We start from the raw sequence: 22,393 nt of genomic DNA on the forward strand, positions 1-22,393 counted from the left end.
ATAGATGTTGGAAAAGCTTTGGGGAGTCAGGCATTGAGTCACTTAGTGCAGAAGATACAGCCTCTGATCTATTTAGGTAGCTGTTGATGGCCAGGGATTTTGCAATAGTAATGCCATTGAATGTCAAGAGAAGGTGGGTAGATTTTTCTTGTTTGAGATGGTCATTGCCTGGCACTTGTGTAACATGAGTGTTACTTGTCACTTATCAGCCCAAGCCTGAATGTTGCCCAGGTCCTGTTAAATGGAGGCACAGACTGCTTCTTCATCTGCGGAACTGTAATCATAAGTGAACATTCCTCCACACCTCCTCCCTCCCCCCAACTCCTCCTTTCTGAAGATAGTTGGGCATAGGACACTGCCCTGAGAAACTCCTGCAGCAATGTCCTGGGGCTGAGACAATTGGCCTCCAAAAACCACGCACATCTTTGTTTATGCTATGTATGACTCTGCCCAGTGGAGAGTTTTCCTGATGTCCATGACTTCAATTTTACTAGGGCATCTTGCTGCTGCAGTCAACCAAATACTGCCTCAATGTCAACTCTTGCCATACCTCTGGAATTTAGCTCAGTTGTCTATCTTTGGATCAATATTGTAATGAGGTGTTGAACCAAGTGATCCCAGCAGAACTGAAAGGAAGCCATTGCTTATTGGTTAATAAGCACCACTTAATAGCACTGTCAATGACTCCTCCTGTCACATTGCTGGTTAAAAGGGGAGTGAAGGAGTGATAATTGTTGGCTTGGATTAGTCCTTTTTGTGGACAGGATAAACCTGGGTAATTTTCCATTTTGTCAGACAGATGCTAGTAAAGTGCCTAGTGGAACAGCTTAGCTAAAGGCCTGGTTAGTTCTGGAGCACAAGTCTCCTGAACTACAATCTGGATTTGATATTTAGGAAAGACAGGCAAAACGGAAAAGGAGGTAGCATGGCACTGTTAGTTAAGGATGAAATCAGAGTGCAATAGTGAGCGAGGATATTGGCTCAGAAAACCTAGAAGTAGAATCAGTCTGGGTGGAGCTAAGAAGCAACAAGGGGCAGAAAACATTAGTGGGAGCTGTATGTAGGCCTTGAAACAGTAGTGGTAAGGTAGGGGACAGTATTAAACAGGAAATTAGAGATGCATGTAACAAGGGTGCTACAGTAATCATGCGTGACTTTAATCTACGTATAGATTTGGCAAACCAAATTGGCAATAATACTGTGGCAGATGAATTCCTGGAGTGTGTACGAGATGGTTTTTTTAGACCATTACGTCGAGGAACCAACTAAATAACAGTCTATTCTAGATTTGGTTTTGTGCAATGAGAAGGGGTTAATCAATAATCTTGTTGTGCGGGTCCTTTAGGGAACAGTGACCATAACATGATAGAATTCTTCCTCAGGTTGGAAAGTGGAGTAGTCCAAATTGAAATTAGGGTCCTAAATCTAAACAAAGGAAACTACGAAGGTATGAGGCGTGAGTTGGCTAAGTTAGATTGGGGAACTTCATTAAAAGGCATGACGGTGGATAGGCAATGGCTAATATTTAAGGAACGAATGTATGCATTGCAACAGTTATATATTCCTTTCTGGTGCGAAAATAATACAGGAAAAGTGGCCCAACCATGGCTAACAAAAGAAATTAACAATAATATTAAATCCAAAGAGGAGTCATATAAAGTTGCTAGAAAAAGTAGCAAACCTGAGGATTGGGAGCAGTTTAGAATTCAGCAAAGGAGGACCAAGAGACTGATTAAGAGGGGAAAAACAGAGTTTGAGGGTAAACTTGCAAGGACCATAAAAGCGGACTGTAAAGGTTTCTATAAGTGTGTAAGAAGAGCAAGATTGGCGAAGGCAAATGTAGGTCCCTTACAGTCCGAAACAGGAGAACTTATAATAGAGAACAAGGATATAGCAGAGCAATTAAACAACTACTTTAGTTCTGCCTTCATGGAGGAAGACTCAAATAACTTCCAGAAATACTAGTGAACCAAAGGCCTAGTGAGAAGGAGAAATTGAAGGAAATTAGTAATACTAAAAACACAGTGCTGGAGAAATTAATGGGACTGAAAGCCGATAAATCCCCAGGGCCTGATAATCGACATCCCAGGGTACTAAAGGAGGTGGCCATGGAAATAATGTATGCGTTGGTTGTCATCTTCCAAAGTTCTGTAGATTCTGGAACATTCCCGGCAGATTGAAGGGTGGCACATGTAACCCCACTATTTAAAAAAGGAGGGAGGGATAAAAAGAGAATTACAGACCGGTTAACCTAACATCAGCGTTAGGGGAAATGCTGGAGTCTATTATAAAGGATGTGATAACAGGACACTTAGAAAATATCAACGGGATTAGATAAAGTCAGCATGGATTTATGAAATGGAAATCATGTTTGACAAACCTACTGGAGTTTTTTGAGGACGTAACTAGCAGAATAGATAAGGGAGAATCAGTGGATGTGGTGTATTTGGATTTTCAGAAAGCTTTTAATAAAGTCCCACATAAGGGCCAGAATTTTCCCGTTGGCGATTTGGGGGCAAAGCCCCCTCTCGCCGAGGGGAAAATGACGTGGGATAACGTCGGGAGGAACCCCCGACGTCATCCTGGTCCCTTTAAATATTCAGGAAGGCGGGCGGACAGCGAAATCAGCTGTCCGCCCGCCGACCTGTCAATGGACAATTAAGGCCATTGACAAGCTAATTAAGATCATTAAAGACCTGCCCGTCCAACCTTAAGACTGGCGGGCAGGCCAGGAGCCCCAGCGGGCTTCTGAAAAAACATGAAACCTCATCCACCGGCGAGATGAAGTTTCATGTCCGTTTTTAAAAAGTGTAATGAAGTTTATGTCGTTTTCATTAACCTGTCCCATCTCGTGTGACATTGTCACCTGAGGGGGACATGTTAATAATATTTTTATTTCTCTATTTTTTAACTTTTGTACACTGTCACTAATATCCCTGAGTCAGGACTTTGTCTCAGGGAGCAGTGCACTCTTTCGTGCGCATGCGCCAAAGAATGCACTTTGACAGCTGGGGATTCCCTCCCCCCACCGCCCCTGCACAGGAAGCGCATAGCGCTTCCTGTCGAGCAGGCCGCTGGGCAGGCCTTAATTGGCCCGCCCACTCAAAATGGCGGTGGGCTCCGTTTCGGCGGTGGAACTCAGCTGTCTGCCCGCCGCCAAGCCGGTGGGGTCCGCATGCCCACCAAGGGCAAAATTCTGGCCAAGAGGTTAGTGTGCAAAATTAAAGCCAATGGGATTGGGGGTAATATATTGACATGAGTTGAAAATTGGTTAGCAGACAGGAAACAGAGTAGGAATAAATGGGTCTTTTGCAGAACAGCAGGCAGTGTCTAGTTGGGTACCGCAGGGATCAGTGCTTGGGTTCCATCTATTCACAATATACATCAATGATTTGGATGAGGGAACCAAATATGATATTTCCAAGTTTGCTGATGAAACAAAATTAGGTGGGAATGTGAGTTGGGAGGAGGATGTTAAGAGGCTTCAGGGCAATTTAGACAAGTTGATCGAGTGGGCAATACATGGCAGATGCAGTATAACGTGGATAAGTGTGAAGTTATCCACTTTGGTAGGAAAAGCAGAATGGCAGAATATTATTTAAATGGCACTAGATTGGGAAATGTTAATGTACAAAGAGACCTGGATGTCCGTGTACACCAATCATTGAAAGCAAGCATGCAGTTGCAGCATGCAGTTAAGAAGGCAAATGGTATGCTGACCTTCATTGCGAGAGGACTTGAGTGTAGGGGCAAGGATATCTTACTGCAGCTATACAGGGTCTTGGTGAGACTACACCTGGAATATTGTGTGCAGTTTTTGTCTCCTTACCTAAGAAAGGATATACTTACCATAGAGGGAGTGCAGCGAAGGTTCACCAGACTGATTCCTGGGATGAGGAGAGATTGGGCCGACTAGGCCTATATTCACTGGAGTTTAGAAGAATGAGAGGGGATCTCATTGAAATGTATAAAATTCTAGAACAAGGGGTCACAATCTCAGGATACGGAGTAGGCCATTTTGGACTGAGATGAGGAGAAACTTCTTCACTCAGAGTGGTGAACTTGTGGAATTCTCTACCACAGGGGGCTGTGGAGGCCAAGTCACTGAATATATTTAAGAAGGAAATAGATTTCTAGACTCTAAAGGAATCAAGGGGATTGGGGAGAGAGCGGGTGTGTGGCATTGAGATAGAGGATCAGTCATGATCATATTGAATGGCGGAGCGGGCTCAAAGGGCCAAATGACCTACTCCTGTTCCTATGACTCATAGCCTTTGCTTTATCTAGGATGCTCAGCTGGAGTAAATGTTGAGAACTCCTAGGGCCAATCCCTCCCCACTGTATACCATCGTGCCACTACCTCTGGTGTGTCTGTCCAGTTGGTATTAAAGAATATACCCAGAATGGTGATTGAGGAGTCTGCGATGTGATCTGAAAGGTATGATTTTGAGAGTGTGATAATGCTTGAGTCTGTGGGACAGGTCTCCTAATTTTGGTACAAAGTTCCCAGATATGAGCGAGGAAGATATTCCAAGGTTGACTGGCTGGTTGTACCTTTGTCGCATCCAGTGCCTAGGTCAGTGCCGGATGGTCTGTCCACTTCATTCTTATTATTGAGTGGAGATGGACTTCATATCAGTGAGATTCTTCAGGAATTTATGGCATCAAAATTAAATATTATGTTTTGACAGTTATGGATTACTGTAAACTGATCTTCACAGTTATAATGGGTAGAGAATATGCATCAATATCATAAATCTAAATAACCTCATTCATGTACTAGTGTTAGCTTAGTCTCGGAACCAGATTGGTTTTATTATTGTCCCTCTCAGGTATCTATTATTTTGCATGTTATTTTCTACTGCAAGGACAGAATATTACACTCGGCGTGCGGGCGCACACTCGACTAGCCCGAGCGTAAAATGACACGTGATGATGTTGGGCGTGTGTCAGAACATCATCACACAGCCTCGTGATATTTCATTTGGCGGTGTGCGTTGGAGTTCACTGCGCGCCCGCCGATAATTTAAAAGGCTTATTAAGGCAATTAACAATCTAATTAAATTCAAATTTACGCTTCATGTCCAACCTAATGGTTGGCGGGCAGGCAAAAAGGCCAAGCGGCCTTTACATATTATAGGAAACCTCATCTGCTTTCCTAAAGCAAATAAACATTAAATAAAAACTTTATTTTTGAATTAAAAACATGTCCCAGCTCATGTGAATGATGACAGAGTCACATGAGCTGGGACATGTTTTATTACATTTTTATTCTCTTCATTTTTTTTTTACACAGTGCTTCAATCTCCCTGAGGCAGCCCCGTGTCTCAGGGAGATTGAAGCGCTCTTTCTGGTGCATGTACGAACTGCACGCTAGGCCCAGCTCTCCGTCCTCCCCCTGTCAGCACAGCGCTCAGTGCTGCCACTTGCGATCCACGCAGGGTGGGCCGATCAAGGCCCGCCCACGTGAAATGGCGGTGCGGAGCCAATTGTGGGCGGTGGTCAGCTTTCCGCCCGTCCCTGCGGAGCACCCCTAGCCAAGGGCAAAATCCTGCCCCAAGTCTTGTTTGCCTCAGTGTTTGAGGCATTGAGGTAGATTTCTGTCTCCTCTGCCTGTACAGTAATCTGGTGGGGTGGATTGCCTAGCCTTTAGAGAATCCACCTGATTCTCATTTGATGAATTCATTGTATTCTAGGAATTGAACTTGTCTATAATTCCTAAAAGAGCATTTATACTGCTGGCATAAAGGCAAGATTGCATTGCAGCAGTGGGAATTTATTACAGTGCAGATTTGGAACATTCCAACAACAAATTTGTTGTCGTGTAATTTTTCTATTATTTTTAAAACCTGTCAAAATGATGTCAGTTTATCAGGACAAACCTGTCTCTTTAACAGTTCTTTGCCATTTGTTTTGATATACAAAATGGTGATAAATTTTGAGATCTGGACTAGGATTAATTAATTGTGTATGGCATTAATAGCTGTCCTGGCTATCTCAAAGAACGCACTATTTTTTGCATGAGGAAATTTAATGGCATGTTGCCGTACTAATCAACTGACCTGATCCAAAATATATAAATTTAATGTACCCGTTTACTTTGAATAGAAAGGGTGTTGAATGAATGGCACCTTTTATTTAAGTAACACTACTGCTGTTAGTAAATGCAAATGAACATTTTGAGTCAAAATCGTCAGCACAAGTATAAAAAAATTAAATTTCACTAGCGAGTTGCCATTGTGTTCATTTTACTAATTTGAGATGAGTTGCCACCTCAATGTTTTAGATTTTTAAATGATCATAAATTCCTGCCAAAGATATAGTTTCTATGCATTATTTATTTTTGTACTGAAAAACATGTTAAGCTTTAAAGCTATACATGTCTTACTTACTTTTAGTTAGAAATTGTAAATCCTTCTATTTAAAATGTTTTAATGATGTATTAACTAGATTCTCTGTCTGTACCAATGAGTGGTTGGAAAATCCAGCCCATACTGGAACTTTACTGAAATTGGTCCAGATAATATTTATTTATCGAACTATCTCATTGTACACAGGTGGAACTGAATGCAGCTACAGCCCAAGTTTGTTTGTTAATGAAGCAGAATGAGTTGCTGAATGAAAAGTTAAAGGACGTAGCAGACTATACATCATTAAAGACAGAAAACGTACAATTTCAGACTGAGATCAACATGCTGAGGAAACAGCTAGATGAAGCTCATCGTGAAAATCAGAAACTGTGTGAAAGTTAGTATGCTTTGTTTCTGTGAAAAATAATGTTCTTACATGCATATTAAAAGGCATTTAGTGTCATTTAGAAGGTAAACTTAATTAAGGGGGGCATTAGAGCTAATTTTCCAACGCTCTAATTTTCCCTAGTTCAGAACCCCATCTACCAGGAGTGCGCATCGGAAATTTCAGCACATCAGAATAATGATTGGAATACCATTTGTAGTGTGCCTAAGTTTTCAATATACACTCTTAACAGCCAAGGGTCCCTACCAGGAATTGAAATATTACTCCTATGAGGTACTATCGAGGAAATGATTGTTCAGTGCAGTAATGCTCCAAAATGCTGGGTGGAGTAAGAGGTAGATTTGTACTCATGAATTTCTTGATGTTCCCTCTTATACTAATGGGCAGAGGCACTGAACAGAGGTCAATGGGAATTAGAGAGAGAAGAGAACCATCTTTGGTTGTTTTGTCTGTGCAATGGTGCAGGGAGCAGTGTAGGTTTAAGCCTATAAGCTGTTTAAGTCTAAATGGGGAGAGAATTCAGAAATCTGGAGTGCAAAGAGACTTGGGAGTTCTAGTCCACGATTCTCTTAAGGTTAACTTGCAGGTTCAGTCGGTAGTTAGGAAGGCAAATGCAATGATGGCATTTATTTCGAGAGGACTAGAATATAAAAGCAGGGATGTGCTGCAGAGGCTTTATAAGGCTCTGGTCAGACCACATTTAGAATATTGTGAGCAATTTTGGGCCCCGTATCTCAGGAAGGATGTGCTGGCCCTGGAGAGGGTCCAGAGGAGGTTCACGAGAATGATCCCAGGAATGAAAGGCTTAACGTATGAGGAACGTTTGAGGACTCTGGGTCTATACTCGATGGAGTTTAGAAGGATGAGGCGGGATCTGATTGAAACTTGCAGAATACTGAAAGGCCTGGATAGAGTGCACGTGGGGAAGATGTTTCCATTAGTAGGAGAGACTAGGACCTGAGGGCACAGCCTCAGAGTAAAGGGAAGACCTTTTAGAACAGAGATGAGGAGAAACTTCTTTAGCCAGAGAGTGGTGAATCTATGGAAATCATTGCCACAGAAGCCTGTGGAGGCCAGGTCATTGAGTGTATTTAAGACCGAGATAGATAGGTTCTTGATTGGTAAGGGGATCAAAGGTTACGGGGAGAAGGTGGGAGAATGGGGTTGAGAAACTTATCAGCCATGATTGAATGGCGGAGCAGACTCGATGGGCCAAATAGCCTAATTTCTGCTCCTATGTCTTACGGTCTATATTCAGACTGCAAGTTGAGTTTGTTGGCTGCAGTTGGGTATGTTCTTAGTCACATGCTCCTAAACAAATTGACACACTTTTTTTTAAATCACTATGGAAAAGTCAAACCCTCAGTTTGATTCTGTTTTATACCTGCTGCTGGCCAAATTCAGAATAGCAGTGCCAGAAGACTTTAACTGTAATTGTCCTACACAGATTCACAGTAAAAAGTACCTTGGAGAAAAGTACCTTAATAGAAAGAATGGGAAGAAAAAAGTTGCAATTCTACAGTGCCTATCATGTCTTCAGGAACTCCCAAAGCACTTCATTATTTTTTTGGTGTGATTATTTATTTTGAAGATAAATACAGCAGCTGATTTGTACATAGCAAAGTACCGTAAATGCCAATTGAGATAAATGAACAATTAATTTGCTTTTGTAGTATTGGTTGAGGGATGAATGTTGGCCAGGGGAAATTTGTTGCTCTTCTTTTGATTAGTACCTTTTATACCCACTTAAGCAGGATAGGTGGGTTGTCAGTTCAAAGACACTTTCAAATTCAAAGCACCTCTGGCATTGCAGCATTTCTTCAGTATAGCACTGTGTGCTAGTCCACGTTGTAACATGCTCATATCCTGGAGTGGAGCTTAAACCCACAAATATCTAACTTTGAGATGAGAATGCTATCACTGGACCAAGCTGATGATTAAGGAAATCATTTTGAACGGTCTAGTGAAACCATAAAGTACGGATGAATTTTCTCCCAACTTGGGAGAAAGTGCCCCGAACAGTCGGATTTTGTTCCAGGGTGGGGGGACGGACAGGTGCTAACTGGAGTCAACCCATCCCTGGAAATAATGCGGAGGGAGTCACAAGCGCTGCTGAGTGTGGAGGCAGGCTGTTTAGAAGGCCCACCTCAGGGCTCTGTGACTTCGTCCCAGTTATAATAAAAATAATAAAACAAAAAACAGCCCTCAAGTCCTCATGCCCCACAAACTTTTCTTGCCCACCCATGCCAACTCATGCCACCTCATGACCCTACTCACTGTCATGGCCACTTATACCCTCCATGCCAAACTGTGTCCTCTACTCATTCCCCATGGCATTTGTAGCCCCTGTGCCAACTTTATGCCAACTTGTGCTAATTATGCCTCCACCTATCATCCTTTGCAATTGCACTCCCCATGCCAACTCACCCAGTATCCACCATGGGTATCAAGAACCATGCTGAGATGAAATAAAATAAAGCTCTCAGTATCTATTATGTGCTTTATTGTACCAAAAAATACTCTCATTGTTAAAGGTCCATTCAGTATATTTAAATACCTTCAAGTACTTAATCCCTTATTAAAAGCAAAAATGTCCTTCAAGTATTTACTCATTTATGAAAATGAAAAAAGTCCTTTATGACCTTGTATTCATAGCCCCACATCAAAGACAGCTAATCTCTTTATTACCACACTGGAACTGTCAGTCAAACTGTGAACTTACAGGCCCCTCACTATGATAACAATAGGTTGTGGAAGCAGTAAAGCAGAAATAATGCTGTAATGATAGCACTCTCACTTTCGACAACAACATCTATTGAAATTGCAAGCACTGATTTTCTTTTTCAACTCCAGGCTGGCTGCTTTTTTTTTCAGAATTTAAAGGGAAAGTGATTTAAATGGCTTGACAGTTCACAGATCAAATCCACTTTTTATGCACATTCGTGTCTGCTCTTAACAATCTCAAAAGGATACGTTAGCTCTCTCAAATGTATCTTACCTCTCTAAATAACTCCGGTACGTCTAGACCTTTTCCCTAAATGTCTAAAGCCCACGAGTCATCTTTCAGAAACCTGGGTGACCAAAATTGCTTCTGTTTGAAGGCAGCTGCACTTCTAAATGTGCAGTTGCCTCTGGGAATCACGGTTGTGCAAAGTATGACCCACCCGTGTTTTCCATGCCCACCCCCAACCGGTGAAAATAATGGGTGCCGGATTAGCAGGGGGAAGACTTCCATATTCCCGGCTGTGGCTCCATTTTGGTTAAGTTGTGGAGCCCTTCTGCCCCCTCAAAAATTCAGGGCTATGTCATGCTCCTAGTTGGAAAGAAAGGGATCTCGAGATTATGCTCTGTTTGAAAGGAATAAGGCATTACCTCTCTGTTAACTAGATTTGCCTCCTGTTCAAATCACAGTATCAGGATACCATAGCGCCTAGAATCTCTGAGCATGCTTCTGGTGCACTGCAGGAAACTTGAAGCTATGTAATCCTGCAACAAAGTTATTAATTGCATCTAAATTCTGAAAGATCTAATAACCTCTCAATAATGAAGTTAAATTAAAGCTATTGTTAGAAATTAAATGCCCAGTACAGGAATCACATTTAGAATGTGATTCTATGATTGAGTTGCTTTCTCAGTTACTTCAGAGTGCAGTTAAGAGTCAACCACATGATGTTGGGCTGATGTCACATGTAGGCAAGACAGGTAAGAATAGTATTAATGTAATATATACTGTATTATTTACTTTTATTTTCTCTAATGGTTCTCTTGATCCTGTTTAGTACAGTAAGAACTGTAAATTAATAAATATGCTTAAAATTCCATCTATAAAAATGCAGGAACATAGAAGGCATTAACAAATAAAATGCAATTATGGAGTTAATATTTCTAAATATTGTGTTTTCAGTGCTGAATCAACCTACTACTGCTCATTTAGCTCTTCAAGCTGAATTGAAGAAAGCAGAATATTCCAGAAGACTTGACCAGGATGAATATCAAAACCATAAACAGATACTGGAGCAACAGCTACAAAATGAGGTAAAGTGTAAGCTGAAACACTGACATGCTCTTTATTATAGCCTTCATAATAATAGTTTTCACATCATTTTGACCAAAAATACTATGGGGAGAATTTTTAGCTCGGTGGGTGGGCACACGCCCAACCTGACCAAGCGTAAAATGACACGCGATAACATCGGGTGAGTGTCCTGACGTCATTGTGCACTTACACGACATGTCATTCGACGGGTGCGTGCCGGAGTCGGCAGTGCGCCCGCCGACAATTAAAAGGCCATTAACAATGCAATTAAATGTTATTTTTTGCTGCCTGTCCAACTTTACGATTGCCAGGCAGACGAAATGGCCAAGCGACCTTTGCATTTTTTGAGAAACCTCATCCACGGGTGGGATGATGTTTCCAACAGCTAGCAAAAATAAAATAAAAATTGTAAAATTTAATTAATAACATGTCCCTGCTCATGTGACAGAGAGTCACATGAGGGGACATGTTTTCTAACATTTTAGAAAGCTTCATTTTTATTTTTAAAAATGTTCTTCTCCCTGAGGCAGCTCTGTGACTCAGGGAGATTTTCAAGCGCGACCTGCGTGCATGCGCAAAGTTCACGCTCGCCTCCCACCCTGCCCTCCCACAGGCAACGCTGCCACTCGCGTTTCATGCTGTGTGGGCCTTAATTGGCCTACCAGCGTGAAATCGCAGCCCGACCCCAATTGCAGGCGGCGGACAGCTTCCCAACTGCCCCCGGCGAGCCTGCCCGACAAGGGAAAAATCCTCCCTTATATCTCCGAATGATTCTCTGAACACACCCTTACAACACTTGTGTGGGTGTAGAGATGAATGGCTTGTAGGGTCAAGAGTCAATGCACATGACAGGACCACAGATCCTGGTTAGAAACTGTTCTTTAGCTACATATTGGCCGACAAATTTGCTTACGCCTGTTCTGCTAAGTGGGCACACATTTGGCCAATACGGCAGGAAGCACATACTCATAACACGTTGGTAGTGCACTTGCTGCTATGTTGGCTTAAGCTGTCCCATTGATGTCCAGGGCACGTTACAGAATTATTCATCAGCGCTTTTTAAAAAGATCATCCACTAGTTCCAGGTTACTTGCTGGTTTGTCATATTGGGCTGTTGATTACCTTATGGACATATTTTGGTCTGTTATCTTGCTCTGCGTACTTCTACGAAGATTTTCTGATGTTGCACTGTTTTTGGCTGCCATATAAGTGGTTTGTGTGCAGTCATGGGTGGTCTGGTAGAACTGCCTTTGGGCTTGGGTGACAAGGGAGCAGCAAGGAAAAACAGTAGCGAGTAGCAACAATGCTAAGAGGGAACTGGAGGAGGGCACTGTACAGGGAAACCATACTACACTGGATATTCTCCTATGAACTTTTCTATGCCTTCGGTTCACAAAGGAGGCTTTCACTAGGTTATTAGTAGCAGCCAGAACTTGAGCCTCAGGACTTGGGCAAGCAATTTTGAGTTTTCCTTTTCCCTCAGCTAACTGGATGCTTAATATTTTAAATTTGCAAATGACTTGCAATGTTTTTTGTGCCACTGACCTTTGTTTTGGGAAGCATCTTTCTTGAAGTCAGCAAATTACTGAACAGGTTTAAGTGATGTTTGGTTTATCTTTGCATTTCTTACGGCATCCTTTGTGTCTGTTGTAACCTTCCTTTACCTTGTAATATATGGCATCTTCGTTAGTAGCATAGCCGTCATCCTAAAGTCATATTCTGCGCATCGGAGCTATGATTTCTTGACCATAGGTTGAGCACTATTGATTTACACCTTCTCTTGCTTTTTTTTAACATTCTTTCATGGGGTGTGGGCACCATTGACTAGGCCAGCATTTATTGCCCTTGAGAAGGTGGTAGTGAGCCGCCTTCTTGAACCACTACAGGCCATGTGGCATTGGTACACCCACAGTGCTGTTAGGAAGGGAGTTCCAGATTTTTGGCCCAGCGACAGTGAAGGAACGTCGATATAGTTCCAAGTCAGGGTGGTGTGTTGGTATGTGACTTGGAGGGGATCTTGCAGGTGGTGGTGTTCCCATGCATCTACTGTCCTTGTCCTTCCAGGTGGTAGAGGTCACAGGTTTGATAGGTGCTGTCAAAGGAGCCTTGGTGAGTTGTTGCAGTGTGTAGATGGTACACATTGCTGCCACTCTGTGCCGGTGGTAGAGGGAGTGAATGTTTTAGGTGGTAGATGGGGTGCCAATCAAGCAGGCTGCTTTGTCTTGGGTGGTGTCAACCTTCTTGACTATTGTTGAAGCTGCACTCATCTAGGCTAGTGGACAGTATTCCATTGCACTCCTGACTTGTGCCTTGTAGATAGTGGACAGGCTCTGAGGAGTCAGGAGGTGAATTACTCGCCACAGATACATGGGAACACCACCACCTGGAAGTTCACCTCCAAGCCACTCACCATTCTGACTTGGAAATATATCACCGTTCCTTCACTGCCGCTGGGTCAAGGTCCTGGAGCGCCCTCCCTAGCAGTACTGGGTGTAACTACACCATATGGACTGCAGCGATTCAAGAAGGCAGCTCACCACTACCTTCTCAAGGACAATTAGGGGTGGGCAATAAATGCTGGCCTAGCCAGCGAAGCCCACATTCCTTGAATGAATAAAAAAAAAATCCCAGTCTCTAACTTGCTCTTGTAGCCACAGTATTTATATGGCTGGTCTTAAATATATTCTGTTGTTGACGCACGCGCATGTAAACAAGGGATGTTGTAATCGCATCGTATAGCTTTGTTTCAGGTCTAGCACTGTTCTGACTGGAAATTCTAAAACCAATTTGAATTTGACAAAATCAGTCAGAGAGGCGGTAGGAACCTCAAAATGGGGTTGGTAGTCTTATTGCCCTGGTCATGCCACGTTTAAAAGGGCCTGTTTCAGGTGATGGCCCTTTAAATATGCAGATTGGGATGCGATGACATACGTGATGTACTGACAATGAATGCTATTTAGCTACAGTCAAGGTCGAGATTACAAGGTGTGCAAAGTCACCTGGGAGGAGATTCACATCTTACTCCTCCATGGAACAGTTTTTACCATGACACGGTTCTGCTTAGTCTTTAAGTGATAGCTGTAAATTGTCACAAATACAAGGTTTTATAAGAATGCTATATTTTGGGACTGTTTCTTTAATTTAGGGTAAAATGGAGGAATGAAGGGGGTCATGTGACCTGTTCTAAATTTTGCTGACAAGAAGCCGGAGTGGTGTGGCTGTTAAAGGTGGGGTGGGGCAGGTTGTTTTACTGGGAAGAAGGTGTGGGATATTCACACCTGTGAACAATCACCCAGGCAGCTGTGATGATGGGAGATGGACTGTTAGCCTCCAAAGCCCCAGGAAGGCGTTAGGAATGTCAGATTTTGTAAATTGTTATACTTTAACTGCTTATTTAGTTTCAAGATATAAAGAAGTTGGGAGTATAAAAGATAGCTAATTAGCGTTTCTACCTGGATACCACACCCATGTGATTCACATTGCCATGTAGATGGACTTTGAGAGGGGAGAGGTCCATAAGAAGCAATTGTAGGATCGGCTTACAGGGTGTTTTCTTAAAAATATCACTGAACTTCGCAGGCAGGTTGTGTCTATAAGAATCCAAGAGAGAGAGAGCTGAAAGATAAAGTCTCTCTGGTTCACCATTCAAGAATGTGGGTGGGAACTTACACTTAGATTGAAATCGTGAGGGTCTCTTAAGGTGTGGGTTACCCTGGAGATCCTACAGGGATTGTAACAATTTTTTTTTACTATCCTTCCATGGGATGTAAGAGTCGTTGGCAAGACTAGCATTTGTTGCCCATTCTTAATTGCCCTTAGGTGGTGAAGGTGAGTCACTTTCTTGAGCCGCTGCAGTCCATCGACTTCTTTGGAGGTTTGAGTGGCTTGCTTGGCCATTTCAGAGGGTAGTTAAGAGTCAACTGTGGACCTGGAGTGACTTGTAGGCAAGACCAGGTAAGGGGAGCAGGTTTTCTTCCCTAAAGGACATTAATGAACCAGATGGGTTCTTATGACAATCATAAAAATATATTCTCACTGTGTTTTAGTCCAATGTCACAAACCCATTTCAGAGTATTGAATGTTGAGCAAAAGAACTTGAACCTGTCTGATCTAAAAAGCCATAAAACTAACATATTTAAAACATCGTCATAGTCTATGAAAATGAAGGGTATTGATAGTATATGTCACAACTTGCAGCAAATATACATCAGATATTTATATTACAGATCTATAAGTGATATTGCATTAAATTTTGGCCTTGAGCAAAGTCAAGAATTCATGGTAGTTCTGTTTTTGGATAGATAATTCAGTTATCCAAGTTTTTAATTTAAGCTCTGAAATTGACATTTAATAGAATGAAGGTGAAGAAAAGGGGATAGGAAGAGCGCAGGAAAGATGAAAGAGGACGTACACTGAGTTGTCATCTAGCATGCTTTTGCAATCATGTTTTTGTTCGATCTTTCCTGCTGTAGGTAGAGCGCTATGCAAAGGTGAGAAGCCAACTCATGGAATATGAGGATCAAACCAGAAGACTGAATGGGCAAGTTGATGACTTGAAACTTCAGCTGCGACAAACACAGTTGGGTATGTTGCTTTGCAACAGCACTTCCGATCATCTACTTCACAAATTCTACTTTGTACGCTGCATTTGTAAATTGTCAATGGCTTTGCTGATTATAGTAAGGTTAGTGATAGCTGCTTGAATGCTCTAATATTCTGGAGAGATCAATTGATAGCGGCCTTTTTGATTACTAAAGGAGAAACAGGGTGTAATCTGTTGCAGCATCCAAAACTGATGCTTTCTTTCCTAAAAAAAACCACATAATTTATGGGATTATTATCTTGGTTTCTAACGTAATTGCTTTCTGTATGAAGATTCACTACGCAAGGATACAAGAATAGCACAATTGACAACCAAGCCCTACATTTCAATTTAGTCAGCAAACCTTTTTGTTTTATTTTGTCTAGCTCCTATTTAGAACAGATAGACCCAAACTGAAGAATTCCTAAATCCTTGCGTAGCTAGAATTCTACGCTATTTAATTAATTGCTAGCTACTTTGCATTTCACTTTGGATGTAAGCAAGTTTCTAACGGGAACTAGTTTGCATATAGATTTACTGATCTGTAGGATAATATTTCAGTTGATATAACAAATGACCATGGTATGATATTTATGTAAAAGACAGTGTGAATTTGTGAATGATGGATACGGAAGATATGGCTTACATTGACTTTCAAAAGTGTTTGACAATGTACCATACAGGAGACTATTGAAGAAGATTAAGGGATGTGCAACTGGCGGAGGTGTAGCAAATTGAATTAGAAACTGGTTAGAAGGGAGGAAACAGAGGCCAGAATTTTATCTTCGGCATGCGGGTACGCGCCTGACACGCCGGAACGTAATATGACGCTTGATGCCGTCGGAGGTGATTCCCGACGCCACCGCGCACCCTCTCGATATTTCGCTAGGTGGGCGCATGTCAAAAACGGAGGCGCACCCACCTTTAATTAACGGGCCAGTTAAGGCCCTTGAGGCAGCAATTACCTGGGAGTTTACGTAGCCCGTGTAAATTTCAGAGCTTAAATTAAAAACTTGGATAACTGAATTATCTATGCAACAGGCAGGCGGGTAGGCCACATTTTCAAAAACCTCATCAACGGGTGGGATAAGAGGGGTGAGTAGGCTCACAATGCGAGTTGATTGTACTTTAGCTTATAAGTTGCTGCTGCTTGCTTGTGTGAACAGGACAACTTCATTTCGCTTCACAGCTGCTTTGACAGAAATAAGAGGCTTCAGTTCAGGATTCTGGAGGATTCATACCACTTGGGGCCTTCCAGATATCAGACAGCCTTCCCTTACCCTGGGAATGGGGATTGTGGTCTCCGCTGGAGGCACCTCCTCCTCTGAGGAAGAGAGGGCCAGAAGGGGGCGGAGGCCAGTTGTCCCTTTTCAGCTTCCAGGGGAGCGACCTGTGGGAGGATAGGCGCAGGCACAAGGGGCGCAGAGCCAACAGGCAGTCCAAGGCAGAAAAGGCCGCAGAAGATGCCACTATCCTGCTGCCAGGGTTTACAGGTGGCGATGCAGCTACCTCAATATGTCTCAGGTGCAGTGCCGAAGGAGGCTCTGCCTCTGAAGGGAGACAGTGACCTCCATCTGTCAGATGATTGGCCCTGAGATCAGCTCCGACTGTATGGGTGGACACCCTATGCCAGTGACACTGAAGGTCACAGTGGCCCTCAACTTCTATGCCTCTGGCTCCTTCCAGGGGTCTTTGGGTGATCTTTGTGGAATCTCCCAATCAGCTGTCCACAGTTGTGTCAAACTGGTGACAGATGCTCTGTTCAGGCATGCATTGACTTTCATTCACTACTGCACAGACGAGGCCAGCCAGACAGAGCGAGCCAGATGCTTTGCAGCGATTGCTGGGGCTACCTCGCATCCAGGGTGCAATCGACTGCACACATGTGGCCATCAAGGCACCAGCGGGTGACCAGGTGCCTTCTTCAACTGCTCCTAGCTGCTATGCTAAGTGACCCATGCCAACACGGTACTCATCCTTCCCGATTGGAGGATATCATTGAACCACTTAAGGCACTGCACCCATATGCACTTCACCAAATCATGGGAGCTCACCCAGGATGCCACCTCCTCCCAGGCATTTATTGGGGGGGGCCTCACCTCCTCCCTTCCCTGGGGACAAGGATTTCTCTGAGTGCTGCCACCTCCTCCAGGAGGGCCGAGACACTCATCAGAAAAATGCGGAGCCGACTGCCCTGCCGGCCTGCCCTCCTGCCTGCTGTGTTCACCAGTGACGAGCTCCATGATGAGGTGCGTCTGCTTCACTAGCAGCCTTCGCATGGCTGCCACGGCCGCTTTTGAATCGGCCGCCAGGTCACCATTGGACCCAATGGGCATTGAGCTCCCACCCCCACCTCCACCCACCCCTTCTCCCTGTTGCTGCTGTCGCGTCTTACGCTGGGCAGGCCTTAATTGGCCTGCCCACGTAAAATGGCGGTGTGGAGCCGATCGCGGGTGGCGGTCGGCTTCTTGACCGCCCTCGCCCGCTCCAGCCGAGCCTGCACGTCGACCGTAAAATTCTGGCCAGAGAATACCAGTTAAGAGCAGTGCTGGTAAATGAGTAACTATGCCCCAAAGGGATCTTTCTATTCTAGTCCTGCTTTTGTTCACTTTACATTGGTTATCTGGAAAAAGGTCTAGAAGGAATAACTTCCAGATTTGCAGAGAATACTGAAGTAAAAGACATGGTAACTAATTTTGAGGCCCAAAGGAAACTACATGGGAATATTGACAAGATGGAGGAATGGATAAAAAAAGTGGCAGATACAATTCAAATAAGAAGTGGCACATTTTATTTTTTTTGAAAGCAAGCAACAATTATGCTTTGGGGAAGGACTGAATGATGTGGAAGAACAGAGAGATTTTGGGGGTTCAAATTCACAAGAACTAAAAATAGTGTTTCAAATTAATTTGGGCTACTGCTTGTGTGGACAATAAACACCAACACAGACTGGTTAGGCTAAACAGTCTATTCTGTGCTGTAATTTCTCTAAATTCATTTTTGCAAAGGGTTGTAAAACACCAAAATTATTGTATCATGTGTAGTGTTTTACAAGGTAGATTTAAAATGCTTATTAAAGTGTTGCTATCTATGCACTTGCATCCTCTTACAGTTACCTAATAATTTGGTAGTTTTAAGGTTGTTCTCTTGCTGTTCTTTTTTTCTAATTGTGCATTCTGCTTCCTCCTGTATTTTTTCTGGTCTTGCAGCTTTAGAGAATGAAGTGTATCGCAATCCAAAACCCTCTTTGTTTGACCGGACAACCATCGACCTCACTGCTGACAGAATTGTACCTCCAGATATTTATGTAGATGCTGGCTTACTTAGGAATCGGGTAGCATCTGAAGATCGCCTTTTTTATCCAGGCTCTGGTATATGTGCAAACTATGGCAGATACACTGAAGCACCATGCTCCTCACCAGATTCTGACCAGGATTTTGTTGCAGGAGCCAAGGCTCGAATAAGGGAACTGGAAAAAGAGTCTGAGAACCTAGAAGAAGCCTACAGAAACTACCAAAACAGAGTTATTCAAACTGCTATTCAAAAGAGTGCAGAAACTCGAGCTTTTCCTCCATTGCCAATTAACAATATTGTCAGTAAAATTCCATCCAGCCACCAGCACAGAGTAACATTTGCAGACAGTGTCTTTCCTTCTCAACAGCTAGAGCTCACGACAAGAGGCAAAACATATGAGGAAAGTCATCAACAAATAACTAAAATTGAAGATCACCAAACTCCATCTGTATGTCAGTTTACATCTCCAGGATACTGCTCTTCAACGCTTGTCAAATGTAAATTTGAATATGACAAGTGCAGGAGAACTTCAGAAGGTAGGATTTGTCATTAAGCTGTAAAATACTGAATTTTAGGGAGTGAGATATATAGTCGGTGTTACCAAGAAATTTTGCTGGTGTTCGCATAACAAATTTCAAACTCATTTTTAGAATGAGTCTCAAGTATTGTAGCATAGGGCAGCATTATCCCCCCGTCGGGGGATGGTTGTGCGGGGGCGGGGGGTTCCCGATCGGTGCCCCCGATTGGGGGCATGCCGCCGTTTTACGTGGGCAGGCCAATTAAGGCCAGCCCAGCATGATGTCCGCTCGGAAGTGCTGAGCGGGCGGGGGGGGGGGGGGGGGATTTCCTGAGCCGGGAATGCGCTGTTTTGCACATGCGCGCGAAAGAGCGCACAAATCTCCCCGGGGCAAAGTGCCACCTCAGGGAGAACGGTTGAAGTTATAAAAATTTTTTAAAGGGTAGAAAAATTTCCCTGACACGTCCCCTCATGTGACTCTGTCACATGAGCTGGGACATGTCCATTACTTTTATTTTAAAATATTCTGAAAATTTTAAATCCCTCATGAAACCTCATCCTGCCTGTGGGTGAGGTTTCATGCTTTTTCAGAAGGCTGCCTGGGCTCTTTGCCTGCCCGCCAACCTTAAGGTTGGATGGGCAGGTCCATTAATCATTTCAATTACTTTTTAAATGGCCTTAATAGGCCGTTGACAGGTCAGCGGGCACGCAGCCGACTCGAAAATCTAAATGACGCAGGGAGACGTCGGGACGCATGACCGATGTTCCCTGCATCATTTTACGCGTCGGTCAGTGGGCCCCTGCCCTTGACCTAATCAATCTACTTGACAAGTTACTCAATATTCCACACTTATCTATGCTATTTAATGCATAGCATTAATGGCTAACTATTTACAGTTTTGTTGCACCTAAGGTGCTTTATTTACTTTGCCAATAGCATTGTAATTTTGTAATGGCAAATGGAAGTGTAGCTTTCTGATTGTTTCTTCCCAAGACTACTTTCTTTCTCTAGCTGAGCAATTAGTAGTTATATTATGTGCTGGAGTGATGATATAGAAGGCATTTGTAAGGTGAAGAACTAAATTGACACCATTTAGACTGAATTCACTTGGAGATGGGGGAAGAGAGAAGATTTAGTTCCATAAGCCATAAGAAGGCATTTGTAAAGTGAAGAACTAAATTGACACCATTTAGACTGAATTCACTTGGAGATGGGGGAAGAGAGAAGATTTTAGTTCCATAAGTCTGGACTGGATTTTGAGCACAGGCCTGAAAGGCTCTGGAATACTCACTCACCCAATCTAGCAGTCTACCTTGTGCATCAGTCCATTTTTGCACACTGATGATACTATTCCTGGAATTGCCTTCAAGTTCAGGCCATTCATAACATTAAAAAGTTATGAATGATTAAAGCCGTGAATGAATAAAGCTAAGTCAGCCTATCAGGGCTCACTTCTGGAATGCCCTCACTCTTCCCATCTTGGAATCTAATTGCATTTCACAAGTCCGTAAATATTTCTCTTTGATACCCTGGCTAACAGATTTTTTGAAATATTTCTCCGTCTTTAAGTAAAGACTTTTTACTTAATATTTATTTCAAATTTGCTTCTCATTCATTTAACTTAATTTTCTTTGATGCTATTTTCCTGGCTTACTTTAAAATAACATTCTGATGATCTTTCAGAACTTTTACAGCCCGATTTAAATCTCCTACGCTAAATGTGGCGATCTGAAACATGTTGTTGTTGTATGCACTAAATATAGCTCTGAAAATGGGCCATAAAGAAGGCTTTTAAAACATAAGAACTTACGAATTAGGAGAAGGAATTTGCCACTCGGCCCCTCGAGTCTGCTCCACCATTTAATAAGATCTGGCTGATCTGATTGTAACCTCAACCCCACATTCCTGCCTACCCCTGATAACTTTTCACACCCTTGTTAATCAAGAATATATCTACCTCTACCTTAAAAATATTCGAAGACTCTGCTTCCACTGCCTTTCAAGGAAGAGAGTTCCAAAGAGTCACTACCCTGAGAGGAAAAAATTCTCCTCATCTCAGTCTTAAATGAGTGACCCCTTATTTTTAAACAGTGACCCCTAGCTCTAGTTTCTCCCATAAGAGGAACACCCTCTTCAGATTCACCCTGTCAAGATCCCTCAGGATTTTAAAGGTTTCAGTAAAGCCACCCCTTACTCTTCTAAATTCTAATAGATAAAAGCCTAACCTGTCCAACCTTTCCTCATAAGACAAACCCGCCCATTCCTGGTATTAGTCTGATAAACCTTCTCTGAACTGCTTCCAACACATTTACAGCTTTCCTTAAATAAGGAGGCCAGTACTGTACACAACACTCCAGATGTGGTCTCACCAGTGCCATGTACAGCAGAAGCATAACCAACTTTTGTAATAAATTCCCCTCAAAATAAATGATAACATTCTATTAACTTTCCTAATTACTTGTTGTACATGCATACTAGCCTTTTGTGACTCATGCATGAGAACACCCAGGTCCCTTTGAATCTGAACTCTAGGGAAATAATTTCCCCCAGTCGAGGGGGGGGAAGTGCAGGAGCAGGCGTGGGCAGGCACGCTTCTGATTGGCGCCCCTGATTGGGGGCGCGCTGCCATTTTACGTGGGCGGGACAATTAATGTGACACTCACATGAGTTGGGACGTGTCCATCACTTTTACTGAAACCTTTATTAAATATTTAAAAACCCTCATGAAACCTCATCGCGCCTGTGAATGAGGTTTCATGCTTTTTCTTAAGCCTGCCAGGGCTGCCCGCCAACCCTAAGGTTGGACAGGCAGGTCCATTAATGATAATTACTTTTTAAATGGCCTCAATAGGCTGTTGACAGGTCGGCGGGCACGTAGCTGATTTGGCTGCGCCCCCATCGACCTGAAAATGGAAATGACGCGAGGTGACGTCGGGAGTTCTGCCTGATGTCACCCCGCGTCGGTGAGCGGGTCCCGCCTTGAAGATCCTCCCCCTACAATCTCTCACCATTTAGATAACCTTTTTTATTCTTCCGGCCAAAATGAACAACTTCACATTTGCCCACATTATACTCCATTTGCCAGATCTTTGCCCACTCACTTAACCTATCTATGTCCCTTTGTAGGCTCTTTATGTCCTCTTCACAATTTGCTTTCCTACCTATCTTTGTGTCATCAGCAAATTTAGCAACCATTCCTTCATCCCT

At 43.1% G+C, this 22,393-nt stretch overlaps 1 protein-coding gene across 2 annotated transcripts in view; it reads left to right on the forward strand.

Moving 5' to 3' along the window:
* ofd1 (OFD1 centriole and centriolar satellite protein) overlaps positions 1-22,393 on the forward strand; it is an 82,415-nt gene that overhangs the window by 30,651 nt on the left and 29,371 nt on the right. For both annotated transcript variants that reach the window (XM_078559348.1, XM_078559349.1), the window contains exons 13-16: positions 6,558-6,747; positions 10,661-10,791; positions 15,265-15,376; positions 18,584-19,204. In XM_078559348.1, coding sequence (XP_078415474.1) covers positions 6,558-6,747; positions 10,661-10,791; positions 15,265-15,376; positions 18,584-19,204 — 1,054 coding nt within the window. The remainder of the gene's footprint in view (positions 1-6,557; positions 6,748-10,660; positions 10,792-15,264; positions 15,377-18,583; positions 19,205-22,393) is intronic.

This window comes from Cetorhinus maximus, chromosome 16 (assembly GCF_964194155.1).
Source record: "Cetorhinus maximus chromosome 16, sCetMax3.hap1.1, whole genome shotgun sequence".
Lineage (NCBI taxonomy): Eukaryota > Metazoa > Chordata > Chondrichthyes > Lamniformes > Cetorhinidae > Cetorhinus > Cetorhinus maximus.